The following is an 18,975-nucleotide window of genomic DNA, read 5'->3' as shown; positions in this document are numbered from 1 at the left end:
TGCTTTCATTAGCTGTGCCATTGAGTACAGAAGTTGGAGCATCATGTTACAGTTGCAGAAAACAGGGCATACACAGTGAAAAGCAAGACGTTAGGGAGTGTTATTGAACAGAGAACCCATGGGATACAAATTACAAGTACATAATTCCTTGAAGGTGACGACAGTTCTTCTGGATGGTGAATAAGGCTTTTGGCACGCTTGCTTTCATTAGCTGTGCCATTGAGTACAGAAGTTGGAGCATCATGTTACAGTTGTAGAAATATTGCGAGCTGCAATTCTGACAGCTTATTTTATTATCATATACACCAGGGGGAATGGACATTCCTTGTTCACATGAAGCTCACAGTAACCATCATTACTCCATGATAAATACAACAATAAATACAATAAAGAGTGCAAAATAATGCAAAATTGCAGTGCAAAACAAACTCCAATGGAGTGCAAAAAAACCAATTAGTACAATAATGGAATAACTGAATGCGCACCATGGGAAGGGGATATTAAAGAGGTGATTGGTTTAGATAGCAATGGGGAAGAAGCTGTTCTTACTGTAAGTCTGGATGTCTGAGCCATCAAGTTCCTGCATCATGTCCCAAAAGATAGAAGAGAGAAGAGGGAATGGCCAGGATGGCAAACATCCTTGATGATATTTCCAGCCTTCCTGATGCAACGCATCATGAAGATGGACTGAATGGAGGAAGGAAGAGATCATCAACTTGGGAGTTGTGTGTACATGTGCATGGTGCCTGTGTGGGTGTGTGTGAGAGTCAGAGTCAATGTGTGAGTGCACGTGTATACGTGTTGTGTGTGAAAGAACAAAAATCTGAATGAGTGAGTTGCTGAGGGAATATTATTGTAGGGTGTACATGTGTATGTAACTAACAGTGTGTGTGACAGAATGTGATAATACGAGAGTTACTGAGAAAAGCTGAGGCAGCGAGAAGTGTGAGAGTCATGCGTGCTATCACAGTGGATGTGGTGTGAGTGTGACAGGATATGTAACATGAGGGGGAACTTCTTTACTCAGAGAGTGGTGGCTGTGTGGAATGAGCTTCCAGGGAAGGTGGTGGAGGCAGGTTCGTTTTTATCATTTAAAAATAAATTGGATAGTTATATGGACGGGAAAGGAATGGAGGGTTATGGTCTGAGTGCAGGTATATGGGACTAGGGGAGAATACGTGTTCGGCACGGACTAGAAGGGTCGAGATGGCCTGTTTCCGTGCTGTAATTGTTATATGGTTATATGTTTGAGCCTTTCTGTGATTAAATATGCGATGAGTTTCTATACCTTAAACACTGCTACCCTCCAGGTCATTAGTATAAAGAGTATATAATCCGAAGGACAAAGACCGACCACCTGGCATTAGAAGTGAGGGACTGGTTAGAGTACTCAGCTTGACATATCTTGTCAGTTTGTTGGCTTTTCTGCACCATTGATTCAAGCTTTAGGGTGAATCACTCCTGAGCAGCTCTGAGTCACAGAGATCAGAAACAAGACCTTTATGCCAACCAGAAAGTATCTATCCACACTAATCCCACTAACCAGCACTTGGTCTATAGCCAGCTAGTTAAATGCTCATCCAGATGATTCTTAAATGTTATCTATCATAGTTCTGCGCACCTTACCATCCAGTTAATATCATTCTCAGAACAAAGACTAGCCTCATCAACATCAAAAACGCCAACAAAATTGTAAACATTACTTCCTACATTCATGTCCAAATGTTAATGTATTTAACAAATTGTACATTCCTCGGCACTGATCCCTGTGATATACCACGTCACAAGCTTCCAATCACAAAAGCAATCTTCTTACATCATTTTGTATCTTTGACCAATTTTGGATCCTACATTGGATCCCATGGGCTCTAACATCTTGAGCCAGTTTCCCATGTGGGATCTTGTCAAAGGTCTTCCAAAAGTCCATGAAAACTACATCTACTACACTGGACACTTTAACTTCTCCCAGTAACTGCCCTGATAACCTTGTTTACATCTTATCCACCTGGGCACCCCAGTTTTACCCCCAATTTCCCTGCAGCTTAACAAGCTTCTTCTGTCTCCTTCCCAATTCTGACAAAGGGTCCCTGACCTCAAACACCAACTCCCCCTCGTCTCTTGTTTAAGAAGGAACTGCAGATGCTGGAAAATCGAAGGTTGACAAAGATGCTGGAAAAACTCAGCGGGTGAGGCAGCATCTATGGAGCGAAGGAAATAGGCAACGTTTCGGGTCGAAACCCTTCTTCAGACTGAAGAAGGGTTTTGACCCAAAATAGTTCAGTTCTAGCACTGAGCTGGCAAGAACGAGTGCAGAGATCTCCCAGGATGTTGCCAGGACTTTATTATTTAGCGCAGAGACTGAGTGGTGATCTTACTGTATCAAATCATACGGGAAATAGATAGGATGAATGGAGTATTTTTCTCCAGGATAGGAGAAGCAAGAACGCGAGAGTGAAAATTAAGGTGAAAATGTTGACGTTTGACTCCCCTCCCTGGGGAGCAACCTTTCCACACTAACGAGCTGTTAGGGAACGAGCTGTCAGTGAAAGTAGTTAAGGCAGGTTAACAACATTAAAAAAACATTTGGACAGGTACATGGATAGAAAGGTTTAGAGGGAGATGGACGTTGGGCTTGTTTCCGTGCGGTGTGACTCCAAATCAAAGTAGTGCAGAGCACTATGAAAGTTATTAACGGAACACGTCATCCCTCGGGATGCCGAGCTCCTGGTGCAGTGGAGTAAGGAGCGGTGCAGCGCCGGGCAAGCGTGCGCCAGTGATGCTCTGCTGTTGACAGCCGTAGCTAACTCTGCCAGAGGATTCCACACATACCGCAGTTGCAGCTTTGGTTGCAGCCCCAGCTCGGCCCCCCGCCTGGGAGGGCGGCCACTACTGCGGAAACCCAGGCTGCCAATTACCCGCCGCTTCGCTGGGTCCCGAGTGCAGCACCGCCCGGTTCCGGGAGTATGGGCCGAGCCTGCCCGTGGGGGCCGTACAGCCTGTGGTTGCTCGCCGCCTGCTTCGGCACACACGACGCGGGCGCGGCTCCAGCGTCTGCGGCCCCGGCTCCTTGCCTCAGCCCAAGCGAGCTGCGCAGATTCTCTGAACATCCCCGGAGGATCCCTCCCACTAACGAGTGCATGTTGAACTGTACCGTGCGGACGTACATGAAAATCCTCCGACAGCAGAAAAGAATGACGGTCCGCCTACACAACTCAGTGACAGGTAAACAGACGGGAACACGTACATACACACACGACATAAATACAGACAGGTATACCCAGATAGAGACAGATAGACATAAACGTGGCACAGGCATATAAACTCAGACACATGAACATACGAATGCACACGTGGACAGACAGACAGATAGATGCACAGACTTGCCCATCGACAGAAACACATGCACAGAAAGATAAACACACACACAGGCAGAAATATACAGGAAGACAAATAGGTACAGATACATAGACATAGACACACGCACATACAGACAGACATGTGCAGATGCATTCACACATATAGAAACACAAACAGATCACTATCAGGATACACACACACAAGCACATGTGTAAATACAGTGTACTGACACTGATTTGACTGCCAGTAAGGAGGAAATATGAGCCCTGATGATTTTGTTGTAAAATTGTTAACAGCTTTTACAAAACTTGCATAACTTACTTTGAACTCCCTCTTCTGGAACATGGTGAACATTAAGTTGGTATCTAGGGAGGAGGAGGAAGTTCCTGGCCTTTGGATGCAGTAGGGATGGGTAAATATATTGAATTGTAGGGGTTAAGAGGAACTGACACTGAAGGTAGATTTTAACTCAGGTTTGAATATTTTACAGGACAATAGCAACAGTAAAACTAATTTAACACAAATACTAACTGCAAGCAAGGTCACAGACTGCTCTGAGGGACAAGTTGGACCGAAGCCTTGCTATCTATTGCAAGTGGAGTTCACAGGTCAAAGGGCAGTTCCAGGTGAAGCTGACCCTCTGGCAATGAAATAATATTTTATTTTGCTATCATGAAAATAATGGCAATTATAATGACCTTTAAAGAACATTGTAGCCCTTTCTTTAGAATGATCAAGCCTAAGCCCCAGCCTGTATACCAGTGAGGGCCCGACATTCCCTTCCCACTCTGCATTTCTCCACTATTCTGCATGGATCTTCCAGGCTCCTGCCCCAGATCAAATCCCTGGCGGAAATCCCTGGGCAGCTCTCCATCCCAGCATGCCCTACATTTGCTGAGCTGTGGTGAAGGCACCCTTGCTGATGTGTGGTAAAGGTGCAGACAGAGAGAGATTATTGTACCTTCTTTAGTCACAGGTGAGGCATCAGAAAGCAGGAGTGGCTAATGTTGTGCCTTTATTTAAGAAGATCTGCAAAGAAGCCAGGGAGCTACAGATCGGTGAGCCTAATATCAGTGGTGGGAAAATTATCAGACGGGACTCAGGGACAGGATCTGCCAGCATTTGGAAAGGCAAGGACCGATTAAGAATAGGCAGTGAGGCTTTGTGTGTGGGAAATCGTCGTACAAAAATGACTGCATTTTCGAATAGGCGACCAAGGGTATTGACGAGGGCAGGGTGGTAGACGTTGTCTATGTTGACTTTGGCAAGGCCTTTGTCTAGGTCCTAAAACAAGAGTTGAGTGTTTTATATTGTCATATAAATGAAGCAATGAAATTCTTGTAGTGCACAATAGGCTGGTCCAGAAGATAAGATCACTTGGGTACCAGGGAGATCGAGGCAATTGGAGACATAATTTGCTTGGTGGTAAGAAGCAGATGGTGAAATGTGAAAGGTTGTGTTTCAGACTGGAGGTCTGTGACCAATAGTGTGCCACATGCATTGGTGCTGGATCCACTGTTTGTCATCTATAGTAACAATTTAGATGAGAATGCAGATGCCATGTTTAGTAAATTTGCAGATGATATCAACATTGGTGGTATAGTGAGCAGTGAAAAAAATTATCTAAGGTTGCAATAGGAACTAGATCATCTGCCAAAGTGGACAAAGGAATGGCAGAAGGAATTTAACTTAGACAATGGAAGGTTCGAGTGCCCTGACCGCAGGAGAACAAAAAAGGGAAGAAGATTGAACTTTTTTTGTGATGAGATGCATTTTAGAAAGTTAAACCAGGGCAGGACACACACAGTAAATGGTAGAGCCCCAGAGAGTGTTGTAGAACAGAGAGGGCTGAGGGGTGCAAGTGCATAGTACCCTAAAAATGGGACTCAGATAGAAGTTGGGATGTCATGTTGCAGTTGTATAAGATGTTGGTGAGACCGCATTTAGAATACTGTGTTTAGTTCTGGGCAAAGCTATAGGAAAGATATTGTCAAGCTTGAAAGGGTTCAGAGAAGATTTACGAGGATGTTGCCAGGACTAGAGAGTGTGAGCTATAGGGAGAGGTTGAGTAGGCTGGGTGTCTATTCCTTGGAGCGCAGGAGGATGAGGGCGTGATCTTATAGTTCAAGCTTCAAGGTTTGTTTATTGCCACATGTACCAATTAAGGTACAATGAAATTCAGATTGCCATACATTCATACCAATAAAGAGCAACAAGACACCCAAATAAATTTTGAACATGAATTCCCACATTCCTCACTGTGATGGAAGGCAAAAAAAGTTCAACCTTCTTCTCTTTTTTGTTCTCCCGCGGTCGGGACACTAGAACCTTCCATTGTCGGGGCGATCTTGACTCTCGCAACTGGCGGTCGAGCCCTCCGCATCGGGGCGATCAAGCTCCCGCATCGGGGGGGATCTCAGCTCCCTGCGCTGGGTGATCGGACTCCCGAGTTGGGGCTGATCGAACCTCCTGCGGCTTGGAACTGACCGACATCAGTCCTTACCCGAGACTGTGAGTGCCTCGATGTTGAAATCCGCAGGCCGGGGTTGGAGCGTCGATCCCATGCAAGGGATCACAGGCTCCTATGGTAAATCCACAGCCCCGCGGTGGGGCTCAAAGTCAGTCTATGATCTAGAAATAAATTGCATCTCCGGCAAGGTTAGAGATTGAAAAAAGTTTCCCCTGACCCCCCCATCCCCCACATAAAACAAACCAGAGAACACAAAAACATGCTCTTTAACACATACTTAAAATAACAAAACGGAAAGGACAGACAGACTGTTGATGAGGCAGCCACTGCCGGTGTATAAAATCATGAAAGGAATAGAAAGGAATAGATGCACAGTCTCTTGCCCAGAGTAGGGGAATAGAGGACCAGAGGACATAAGTTCAGGGTGAAGGGGAAAAGAATTAATATGAATCTGAGGTGTAACTTTTTCACACAAAGGGTGGTGAGTGTATGGAACAAGCTGGCAGAGGAGGTAGTTGAGGCTGGGACTATCCCAACGTTTAAGAAACAGTTAGACAGGTACATGGATAGGACAGGTTTGGAGGGATATGGACCAAGTGCAGGCAGGTGGGACTAGTGTAGCTGGGCCATGTTGGCCGGTGTGGGCAAGTTGGGCCGAAGGGCCTGTATCCACACTATCACTCTATGACTCTATGACAGGATGATGAAGAAGGCAAAATATGCGCTGTCTTTCAGCAGTTGAGACATTGAGTACAGGAGTTGGAGCATCATGTTACAGCGGTACAAAACACATTGGGAGTTTTGGGTGCAGTTCTAGCCACCATAAAATAGGAAGGATGTGATTAAGCTAGAGAGGCTACAGAACAGATCCACAAGGATGTTGCCTTGACTGAAGGGCTTGATTGTTCAGGACAGATTGGATAGACTGGGCCTATTGTCCCTGGAACAAAGGAGCTGACGGATGCCATGATAAAGTTATATAATCTAATGGAAGGCACAGATAAAAAGACTATCTATCATAAAAGATTATAAAAGATAATCTATCCTATTTATGCCTTGGACAACTCAGCTATGGGGAAACGTTTCTTACTATCTACCCTCTTCACGTTTTTCATAATTTTCATTGAATTGTACCGCACAGAAACAGCCCACCTCATACATATGACCCTGATCCATATTCATGCTAATCTCATTTGTCTGCATTAGACTTGTAACCTTCTACACCTTTCCTATCCAAGCACCGGTCCAAACGAAAGTTTAATGTAGTACTAGAATCTGCATCTATCACCTCCTCTGGCTACTCGTTCTAGATAGCCACCACACTCTCTGAAAAAACATACCCCATCGTTTTCCTTTAAATGTCTCCCTGCCAGCTTAAACCTGTGCCCTCTAGTTGAATTTAAAACTAGAGGGCGCAGGTTTAAGCTGACCAGGGAGACATTTAAAGGAAAATGATAGGGTATGTTTTTCAGAGAGTGTGGTTTTCCTGGGGAAAAAAACTATGATAAAAGATAATCTATCCTGTCTATGGCCCTCAATTTTATAATAGGTTTACCCGTCAGCTTCCCTACATTCAGTGAAAATAAACCCAGCACATCCAATCTCGCTGTATAACTACAGCCCTCCATTCCAGGCATCATCCTGATGAATCTTTTCTGCACTCTCTCTTATTGTTACAACATGATTCCTGCAGTGTGGTGACCAGAACTGTGCATAATATTCCAAGTGTGGTCTATCCAATGTTTTGTACAACTGCAACATGACATCCCAACATATACTCAATTACTCAGCCTATGAAGCCAAACACATCAAATGTCTTCTTCACTACTCTAGCCACCTGTGGTGCCACATTCTGGGGGCTATGGACTTGTACAGGTCCCTCTGTACTTCCCAATATACAAACTTCACAAGTCCCAATATACAAGTTCACAAGGGATGGGGAGTGAGAGCGGAGCTACGGGATATAAAAGAGACCCTGGTGTGAGCCTCATCTGTAGTCGAAGAGGGGAACTGCCGTTCCCTAAAGAATGAGGACATCTCCGTTGTCCTGGGTGAAATCTTCAGCACTGCTCCGAGTGTTATGAGGTCTTTTCGCCTTTGCTGTATCCAGTGCTGGTTATGGTTGGCAACTGGCCTTGGGTAACAATGGTTAGCAACTGGCCTTGTGGACAGAACACAAGTATTCAGCTAAAGAATTGCCATGTCTATGCTTGATTTGTCAATGTAAAGTACCTTGAGAGCACATTGAGAGCACCTAATGCAGTGCACAAGATTTGAAGAGGTACATGTGAACCTCTGTCTCATCTGAACGGACTGCTTAGATCTGATTGGCTCTAGCCCAAGTGGGAGGAGAGAAGTGAGTCAGTGCCGGGAAAACTGTTGAAAACTGAGGAATTTGGTTTGTAAATTGGTAAATCAGGCAATTTATCAGTCAATTTAAGCAAGACGGCTCTTAGCGAGCGGCAGTGAGTGAGCGGCCTTGCGAGGGAAGTGCCCTGTGAGTAAAGTGTGAGTCTTTGGCTCGAGAGTCTTCGGCGAGGAGGCTGAGGAGAGGAGACCACGCAATACCACGCTTGAGAGGTAGAGACGAAAGAAGGAGATGTCAGGCAAGCTGATTCAGTGAGATGCTTGCAGTATGTGGGAGGTCAAGGACACCGCTGGTGCCTCTGGCTGCTACAAATGCGAGAAGTGCATCCAGGTAGAGCTCCTGAAGGGCCGTGTTGGGGAACTTGAGAAGCAAGTGGATGACCTCCGGTTCGTCCGAGAAACGGAATCGTTCCTCGACAAGTCCTACAGTACGATTGTTACACCTAAGGTACTGGAAGAGAGAAGGTGGGAGACAGTGAGAACGGGAGGGAAGCATGGAATGCCAACTTCCCCGGGTGTTGTACCTCTTGTGAACAGGTTCACCCACTTAGAAGCTGTCGGGACAGAAGAGGTGTTTACACTGGGCGGCGGACTGGCTTGCGATGCGAATAGGGCTGTTGAGCCAAAACCAAAAAGGCCTAAGGCAGGCAACGCCATTGTAGTGGGAGACTCCATTGTGAGAGGTACGGACAGGGGTTTCAGCGGCAACAGACGGGATGCGAGGATGGTGTGCTGCCTTCCTGGTGCCAGGATCCAGGATGTCACGGGCAGAGTGCAGAAAATCCTCAAGGGCGAAGGTGAACATCCGGAAGTGGTAGTGCATGTCGGCACAAACGATGTCGGAAAGAAGGGGATGAATATTCTGCAGCGTGACTTTAGAGAGCTCGGAAAAATGCTGAAAAGCAGGACCTCCAGGGTTGTTATCTCCAGTTTGCTTCCAGTTCCTCGTGCTGGCGAGAGCAGGAACAGGGAGATACGGGACCTGAACGTGTGGCTGAGGAACTGGTGCACGGGGCAGGGATTTAGATTCTTAGATCACTGCGATCTGTTTTGGGGTAAGGGGGAACTGTACAAAAGGGACGGATTGCATCTTAACAGGTGTGGGACCAGCATTCTGGCAGGCAGGTTTGCCACTGCTACACGGGTGGTTTTAAACTGAATAAGGGGGGTGGGGTGTCGAATGGGATAGTGGAGGATGGAGTTAAAGGGAAAGGGTTTCTTAAATGTGTGAGCGTAGAGACAGAGGGGTGTAAAATGAGGGTAGAAGCAATAGGTAGCAAGGTGAAAAGTAAAAGTGGCAGGCAGACAAAACCAGGGCAAAAATCAAAAAGGGCCACTTTTCAACATAATTGTATAAGGGGTAAGAGTGTTGTAAAAACAAGCCTGAAGGCTTTGTGTGTCAATGCAAGGAGCATTCGTAATAAGGTGGATGAGTTGAATGTGCAGATAGCTATTAATGACTATGATATAGTTGGGATCACGGAGACATGGCTCCAGGGTGACCAAGGCTGGGAGCTGAACATCCAGGGATATTCAATATTCAGGAGGGATAGAGAGAAAGGAAAAGGAGGTGGGGTAGCATTGCTGATTAGAGAGATTAACGCAATGGAAAGGAAGGACATTAGTTTGGAGGATGTGGAATCGGTATGGGTAGAGCTGCGAAACACTAAGGGGCAGAAAACGCTGGTGGGTGTTGTGTACAGGCCACCTAACAGTAGTAGTGAAGTTGGAGATGGTATCAAACAGGAAATTAGAAATGCGTGCGACAAAGGCAAAACCGTTATAATGGGTGACTTCAATCTACATATAGATTGGGTGAGTCAAATTGGCAGGGGTGCTGAGGAAGAGGATTTCTTGGAATGTATGCTGGATAGTTATCTAAATCAACATGTAGAGGAACCAACGAGAGAGCAGGCTATTTTAGACTGGGTATTGAGTAATGAGGAAGGGTTAGTTAGCAGTCTTGTTGTACGTGCCCCCTTGGGCAAGAGTGACCATAATATGGTTGAGTTCTTCATTAGGATGGAGAGTGACATTGTTAATTCAGAAATAATGGTTCTGAACTTAAAGAAAGGTAACTTTGAGGGTATGAGACGTGAATTGGCCAAGATTGACTGGCAATTAATTCTAAAAGGGTTGACGGTGGATATGCAATGGAAGACATTTAAAGACTGCATGGATGAACTACAAAACTTGTTCATCCCAGTTTGGCAAAAGAATAAATCAGGGAAGGTAGTACATCCGTGGATAACAAGGGAAATCAGGGATAGTATCAAAGCGAAGGATGATGCGTACAAATTAGCCAGAAAAAGCAGCATACCGGAGGACTGGGAGAAATTCAGAGACCAGCAGAGGAGGACAAAGGGCTTAATTAGGAAAGGAAAAATAGATTATGAAAGAAAACTGGCAGGGAACATAAAAACTGACTGCAAAAGTTTTTATAGATATGTGAAAAGAAAGAGATTAGTTAAAACAAATGTAGGTCCCTTGCAGTCAGAAACAGGTGAGTTGATCATGGGGAACAAGGATATGGCGGACCAATTGAATAACTACTTTGGTTCCGTCTTCACTAAGGAAGACATAAATAATCTGCCGGAAATAGCAGGGGACCGCGGGTCAAAGGAGTTGGAGGAATTGAGTGAAATCCAGGTTAGCCGGGAAGTGGTGTTGGGTAAATTGAATGGATTAAAAGGCCGATAAATCCCCAGGGCCAGATAGGCTGCATCCCAGAGTACTTAAGGAAGTAGCTCCAGAAATAGTGGATGCATTAGTAATAATCTTTCAAAACTCTTTAGATTCTGGAGTAGTTCCTGAGGATTGGTGGGTAGCAAACGTAACCCCACTTTTTAAGAAGGGAGGGAGAGAGAAAACGGGGAATTACAGACCAGTTAGTCTAACATCGGTAGTGGGGAAACTACTAGAGTCAGTTATTAAAGATGGGATAGCAGCACATTTGGAAAGTGGTGAAATCATTGGACAAAGTCAGCATGGATTTACAAAAGGTAAATCATGTCTGACGAATCTTATAGAATTTTTCGAGGATGTAACTAGTAGCGTGGATAGGGGAGAACCAGTGGATGTGGTGTATCTGGACTTCCAGAAGGCTTTCGACAAGGTCCCACATAAGAGATTAGTATACAAACTTAAAGCACACGGCATTGGGGGTTCAGTATTGATGTGGATAGAGAACTGGCTGGCAAACAGGAAGCAAAGAGTAGGAGTAAACGGGTCCTTTTCACAATGGCAGGCAGTGACTAGTGGGGTACCACAAGGCTCGGTGCTGGGACCCCAGCTATTTACAATATATATTAATGATCTGGATGAGGGAATTGAAGGCAATATCTCCAAGTTTGCGGATGACACTAAGCTGGGGGGCAGTGTTAGCTGTGAGGTAGATGCTAGGAGACTGCAAGGTGACTTGGATAGGCTGGGTGAGTGGGCAAATGTTTTGCAGATGCAGTATAATGTGGATAAATGTGAGGTTATCCATTTTGGTGGCAAAAACAGGAAAGCAGACTATTATCTAAATGGTGGCCGACTAGGAAAAGGGGAGATGCAGCGAGACCTGGGTGTCATGGTACACCAGTCATTGAAAGAAGGCATGCAGGTGCAGCAGGCAGTGAAGAAAGCGAATGGTATGTTAGCTTTCATAGCAAAAGGATTTGAGTATAGGAGTATTGCGTACAGTTTTGGTCTCCAAATCTGAGGAAGGACATTATTGCCACAGAGGGAGTGCAGAGAAGGTTCACCAGACTGATTCCTGGGATGTCAGGACTGTCTTATGAAGAAAGACTGGATAGACTTGGTTTATACTCTCTAGAATTTAGGAGATTGAGAGGGGATCTTATAGAAACTTATAAAATTCTTAAGGGGTTGGACAGGCTAGATGCAGGAAGATTGCTCCCGATGTTGGGGAAGTCCAGGACAAGGGGTCACAGCTTAAGGATAAGGGGGAAATCCTTTAAAACCGAGATGAGAAGAACTTTTTTCACACAGAGAGTGGTGAATCTCTGGAACTCTCTGCCACAGAGGGTAGTCGAGGCCAGTTCATTGGCTATATTTAAGATGGAGTTAGATGTGGCCCTTGTGGCTAAGGGGATCAGAGGGTATGGAGAGAAGGCAGGTACGGGATACTGAGTTGGATGATCAGCCATGATCATATTTAATGGCGGTGCAGGCTCGAAGGGCCGAATGGCCTACTCCTGCACCTAATTTCTATGTTTCTATCCCTGGATGGAAATGAGAGAGGAGGTTTTATAGAAAATTCCATTATAAAGACAAAATGTCTTAATGGAGGAAAGAGGATTAGGGACTGGAGAATTTAAGACTAGCAACAAAAAAGCGATTTTTCCTGCAGGATTTCAAAAATAAAGGTCTTTTCAATAGCAATAAGTTTATTTTGTTACTGCAAGCTAAATATACTAAATGCTTCTGCTTCTTTTCTTCTTTGGAGTTTTACGGCAGCCGGCATCCGCAATGTTGCATTGCTGCCACCTTCTGGCTTCATTCCACAGTATTCATGTCTTTATATTAGATCCTTTTTATAAGCCCAGAGGCCCTCAAGAAATCAAACAACAACTTTATTCCTTTTCCTTTCCATCCACACTCTAGAATGTTCTTTACTGATATTTCTGTCAATCCAATTTTCCTCATTTCAATGATCATAAATCCTCATTCTGTCTCATATCTCCTACATGCAACTAGGGCATGCTGAACTGTTTCTGGTTGATGGCATTCCTCACACAGCCCAGTAGGGTGTTTTCCCAATATTAATACTAAATGCTATGTTACATTGTTTATTAGAGTACCGCTGCACGTGTCAGTAGAGGTGATGGCTTGTTAATTCCAGTGAGCACCCACAGTGAAAGTAGCAGCTGTGTGGCGAAGAGACAATGGTGCCTGATTACTGCAGGGATGTAACATTGTACTGTTTAAATCTAATGCAGTTTTTTTTTTTGCCTATCAATTTCTGAGGTAACTTTTAAGTGGTTTCTAGTTTGCAATCAAAATGGTTTATAACCAATTTGGTCCACGTACTACAAATACTGATTCCTAATTAATTGATCATATATCCAATTTATGTAATGAAAGAGGCGTTATAACAGAATCACCTGTATTCTAATTTTGTTCCCATTGTTAAGTGTTTCAGTATTGAAGGAGTTAATAGCTCCTAGCCAGTTCTGACACTAATACAATTAAATACCATTAAATCTCTCCTACCCCTTGTTTGCATGGAGAATATTGCCTCCACATTTGCACTAGCTGATGGGTAAATAATGCACAGCTTGTATTATACTTACTCTAGGAATCATTTATTCTGCATGCTTGGCACTTTTCCAGTTTCCATTTTATTTTCCCCTTTTTTTATTGCTTTTGTAATAAACAGCAAACTAGATTGGAGAAGACATGAATCCTGGCTGCTTATTTGCATTTTAGAAGACAAGCACTGATAACATCAAAACAAATTTTCCCAAAGGAACTCAAAATCAGTAAGTCAAAAGTATTAAGTAATGTATTTTAACCTTTTGGAAACATTGTTATTAAGAAAAGCAATGTTTGAGATTATTCCCCAATTGCTCCAATTTATCTCCCCAAATATAATTTTTTATATTCCTTATTTAATTAATTTCATCATCCATTTCACTGATGCCAATTTTGTTTTGAAATCTTGGCATCTCATACCCTGAATAGAGATACTCCTACTTATGACAACATGACCTGGATTCCACGTGGCCATTGTGGACTCCAGTTCTCTCCCTCTCCCTCTCCCTCAATTCTAAATGAAAGAAATAAGAAGACAAGATGAAACCAAACTCCATGATTTTGTTTCCTGTAGAAGCTTCACAAATAACTGAACAACTTAGAATAAACAGTTAATTTCCATGATGAAAACTTTTAATACGTAATCCAAACAATAAAAAATGGATCAGGCACAACTCGCACAACTTCTGAAAGAGACACTGCCTGTTATGAGGCAGAGTTAACACTGCCACAAGATCAGTTTCAAATCAGTTTCACAATGAGTTGTAAAATCATTTAGTTAGTCACATCCCATTCCTGTAGAATATAGGATTAATATTTGAATATCTTCCAACATAGATTTAACAAACAATTGGCTGATTTTTCAATAATTCACACAGGTTAAGTCACAGGCTGTCACTGCCTCATGCAATATTTTAAACTCACAGCTCATCCAAGCACTTTAAACACAATACAATGTCTTAATACAGACTAAAGTACCCCTGAGACCTCATCTACATCTCTGACTCCAAGCATAAATTGTCTCCCTTATCCATGAATGATCGTACCTTTTCCCTAGTTACTCTCTTGTTTTTAATGTACATATAAAAAGACTGGGGATTTTCTTTAATCTGACAATAACAACTTCCAATGAAACATCAGTCACCTATCCAGGCTCATTTCCCAATATAATCCAGTATAGTCCTACCCGAAGTTGAAGCCTGTATCAGTGTTCCTCTCCAAATAGGATTCTTGTATCTAATTTTCATGTCTCAGGGAACCCCTACATAAAAATCATTATATATCTTTATTAATCTCTTTCTTTCTCTTTCATAAACCTGAAGTTCATAAGGCAAACATAATATATTTTTCTGATAACTGCTTGTTCAAGAGCACAGACAGGACTGATGGAGACCGTGCATGCGTTAACTCGAGTGAGTCACTTGATACGCAAATCCGTCAAGTACAGCTCCTGTTCACTGTCCATTAAAGGCCGTTTCACACTGGCGCCGTATAGACGTCGCTAAATATATTCCCTATGATTATTATACTTTTAAATGATATAACAAGTTGAAGACTTTATTATAATACCCAAGAATTTTCCAAGAATATCCCGTACGTGTATTATAAAATTATGAATATGAAATTAAACATAAAAATGACTCAAAATGCATTTACATATGATTAGCCTATTTATCACTTTTTCTCTCGGAACCCCTGGCGACCTCTCGCGGAACCTTAGCGTTCCGGGGAACTCCGGCTGAGAAACACTGACCTAGACGGACTGATTGGATTACTGAGGTGAAACCAAGTGGGATTTGGGGCTGCCCACCATCACTGACCACACAGTGGCAGCAGAGAGCAGCTGGAGACATCTGTGAAACAGATAACAAACTTTCCAACTGTTGCCTCTACTGATGACCATTCACTGCTGCTAGAAGCAAACCAGGCAACTGCACTGGGCCACTGCACTGCTTGTGTTAGACTGAGGGACAGTTTAATGTCCATTTAAATTTTTAAAACTTCTGGTAATTCACCGACTCTGGTCAATCTGTGAGCTGCAGCAAACCACAGCTTAACCTTCTGACAGGAGCTGATGTCCTTTGAGAAGGGAAACCTGCCGTCTACACCATCTGGTCTGGTATGGTTGTCTCTTACCGAATGGCGGTGCAGGCTCGAAGGGCCAAATGGGCTCCTACTGTACCTATTTTCTATAATCCCATTTACCATTGACTTGGCAATCTGTACATGAAGTCAGAGGTCTTGAATTTGGCTGCATAGTCATGAATGTAAAGGACGTAAAGTAAGGGCTGAGATCGCAGCCTTGCAGGGTATCGGTGTTAAGTATTATTGTGGAAGATCTCGTCGCCTTTCCTCACTGGTTGCGGTCTATTGGTTGGGAAGTCAAAAATCCAGTTGCAGAGGGGGGTGCTGAGTCGTTGATCCAGGTGTTTGGAGATGAGTTTGGTTGGAATTATGGCGTTGAAGGCAGAGCTACAATCAAATGATGAGTTTGGTATAGGTGTCCTTATTATTCAGTTGTTCCAGGGATCCAGAGAGATGACATCCGCTGTGGACCGTTTGCAACAGTAGGCAAACTGCAATGGATCAAGGCTGACTGGGAGGCTAGAGTTAATGTGCACCATGACCACCTCTCACTTCATTAGAGTGGATGTCAGAGCCACTGGATGGTAGTCATTAAAGCACAAAAGGCTGGAGTAACTCAGAGGGTCAGGCAGCATCTCTGGAGAAAAGGAATAGTTAACATTTCAGGTCGAGACCTTTCTTCAGACTGAGAGTCAGGGGGAAGGGGAATTGGAGATGTAGGCGGTACTTAGGATACGTTACCTTGCTTTTGTTTGGCACCGGGAAGATGGTGGTCTTTTTAAGGCAGGTTGGGACCTCAGGTTGGTGTAGCTAGGACTTAAAGATCTCCGCAAATACTCCTGCCAGCTGATCCAACAAGGTTCTGAGAACATGGCTGGGGACTTGTTTGCCGCGTGTTCACTCTCCGGAAGGCCGATCTGACATATATGATGGTGACTGTTCATTGCATCCTATGTGATGGTGATAAATTCCACTCTAACTCCAATTACAAGTTTGAAATTGACACCACTGTAGTGGGCCAGTTCTCAAACAATGACAAGGAGCATAGGAAGGTGATAGGTTTAGTAGCTGTTGTCAAGGCAACAACCTTTGGTACATGTTAGAGTGATGGGATGGGTGATACCATTCCACTGACCTGTTTAAAACCACCATAGAATGCTGTGAGCTTGTCAGGGAGAAATGTGTTCTTGTAAGCGATACTACCCAACTTTGCTTTGTACTCCTTATAGCCTGCGAGCTTTGCGATAATGGATGTGTGTCCATGTGGTCACCCTGGAACTCTGGTCTGAAATTCCCTTTTGGTACCTCTGAGGGCTTTGTGAATGTCCTACTTATATCCCCTATATAAGTCTGCGTCACCAGAGTTGAACCCCACATACTTTGACATCACCAGGGAGCTGATAACATGGTTCATTAATAGTTTCCAGTTGGGAAACTCTCGGATTGATATATTTGGTATGCAGTCCTCCACATATTGACTTGTGAGAGGAGGGATAGAAAGAGGCGATTAAAAAGTAAATGGCGGATGGAGAAGCGGAGACGTGGGAGATGAGTGGAAGGGGGAGAGGAAAGGTATAGAGAGTTCAATGTTCACCCTTCCTTGATCTCACTATCTTCCATGTCCTTCGCTCTGGTCAACACTGATGGGAAGTACTCATTCAGTACCTCTGTCCATTTCCTCTGCTCCAGGCATAACTTCCCTTCTTTATCCTTGAAGGGGGCTGCCCTCTCCCAACTTACACTCTTGTTTTCAATGTGTATGTAAAATGGTATGGGAGCTTCTTTAATCCTGCTCACCAAGAACACTTCATGGGACCCTTCATTCTTCCATGTATATTTATTGTTTGTGAAGTTCTGTGATAATGTAACACGCTTTGGCAAGGAAGCAAAACATTTCTCAAATCGGGATTTTAATATTCTCCCTATGTGTGCCCCATTGCAATGCAGACAAGCACAACAGCAGGAGGCAATGTAGCAATGGCCAGATTGGCTTTTGGTGAAACAAGAGCCAACCCAAAGCATTAACTGTGTTTGTCTCTCCACAGATGCTGCCTGACCTGATGAGCAGTTCCAGCATTTTCAGTTTTAATTTCAGGTTTACAGCCACTGCAGCATCCTGCTGTGTCTATGACATTGGTGGTGGGATGGGTGTTGGTACACTCCTTCTGCTTAACTGGATGAGTCCAGTGTATGGGCACTGTCCCACGGGGGCAACCTCTGATGCAAGCTGGGATGATATGATTGACAGGTCTTCCTGTCTTCTCTTGTTCCACAGCCAGTGAGAATGAGTACTGCTGGCCCTCCTACTTGCGCTGTTGGAACGGTGAGCAGCTGGACAAAGCCTTTGTGTTCTTGGACACGGATGAGGGAAAGGTCAACGCGTCTGCGAGTTACGGACTGAGCTCAGCCACAGCAACGTCAGCCCACGGAGTGCAGGTGGCACCGCAGGCTGCCAGCTCCGTCATGAGCGAGCTGTGCGGCATCAAGTTCGACACAACAACCCTCTTCAAAACCACAGCCAGTAACTTCTGCGTGCAGGTCACCTGTCAGGACACTATTTCCACCTCATGTGGCTCACTGAACACCACCCTGAAGTGTCCGCCGTTCTTGGCGACCGTGTGGTCCAGGTTCTAGCAGCCTGTGTGCTGAGGGATGGATGGTGGACACTGTCCGCAGTGAACTTAACACAGCAACATTTTCTAAAACTATTTTTTGTTGAACAGAAGAGTCAAAATATTTAGAACTGTTACAAAATGGCGCCCCAGAAATGCTGGGTGCCCCTCATTTTACAGAGAGGACAGATTTTTTTTTTTATAAATCCTTGTTTTGTGTATGTCTGTGAATTCAACACAAGGCACTAGATCAGTTCTTGATGCTGCTGAACGTCTGTCAAGCAGTCAGTGCGAGTCAACATCAAAACGGGACGGCCCCACCAACGGGGAGACTCAAGTACAGGAGATGAGCTCCCCAGTACACTCCTGGGACCTAGTGCGGAGGACGATACACAGGGGCATTTTTGAAAGATCAGACTGTGAGCGTGTGTTTGGCTGACAAGACAGATCTGATCGGTCAGAGAGTCTGACCATTATCCATATTGATGTGGGCAGGTGGGCTACACCAAGCTGAGTGTAGAGTAGTTACTGATGGGAAGTGGGGCAGGGATTTGTTTAGAAACTTCAGGAATGCACATCTAGTGTTCGCAAGTGAATCCAGTGAAAACACATTGCACAACACTGAATCCACTCTGGTGGATATTTGCTTAGTCTAGTGCAATATAGTATATTTCTCTCTGAATCCAGCATGGTGCAGCATATTTGTCACGATTCCCTTTTGATCCAGTGCATATCCCTCTGATTCCAGTGAGGTGTAATGTATTACTTCATAAAACTATCCAACCCTCGCCCTGCTCACTGGACTAGAGGAGCTCATGGCAA

At 44.3% G+C, this 18,975-nt stretch overlaps 1 protein-coding gene across 1 annotated transcript; it reads left to right on the top strand.

Annotated features, from left to right (window-relative positions):
• The first annotated feature begins 2,492 nt into the window (after positions 1-2,492).
• On the top strand, positions 2,493-18,374 carry LOC116988046. Its single transcript, XM_033044469.1, has 2 exons — positions 2,493-3,222; positions 17,817-18,374. Exons 1-2 carry the CDS (start codon positions 2,964-2,966, stop codon positions 18,173-18,175), a joined length of 618 nt encoding a protein of 205 aa, XP_032900360.1. The 5' UTR covers positions 2,493-2,963; the 3' UTR covers positions 18,176-18,374.
• Positions 18,375-18,975: the final 601 nt, after the last annotated feature.

This window comes from Amblyraja radiata, chromosome 26, assembly GCF_010909765.2.
Source record: "Amblyraja radiata isolate CabotCenter1 chromosome 26, sAmbRad1.1.pri, whole genome shotgun sequence".
Taxonomy (NCBI): Eukaryota; Metazoa; Chordata; class Chondrichthyes; order Rajiformes; family Rajidae; genus Amblyraja; species Amblyraja radiata.
The sequence above is the reverse complement of the archived record's forward strand: the minus strand, read 5'-3'. Positions and strand labels throughout refer to the sequence as shown.

Coding starts and splice junctions, on each gene's coding strand:
- LOC116988046 (XM_033044469.1), top strand. CDS start 2,964: ATGGGCCGAGCCTGCCCGTGGGGGCCGTACAGCCTGTGGTTGCTCGCC. Junction 3,223..17,816: donor CCTACACAACTCAGTGACAG/GTAAACAGACGG, acceptor CTTGTTCCACAG/CCAGTGAGAATGAGTACTGC.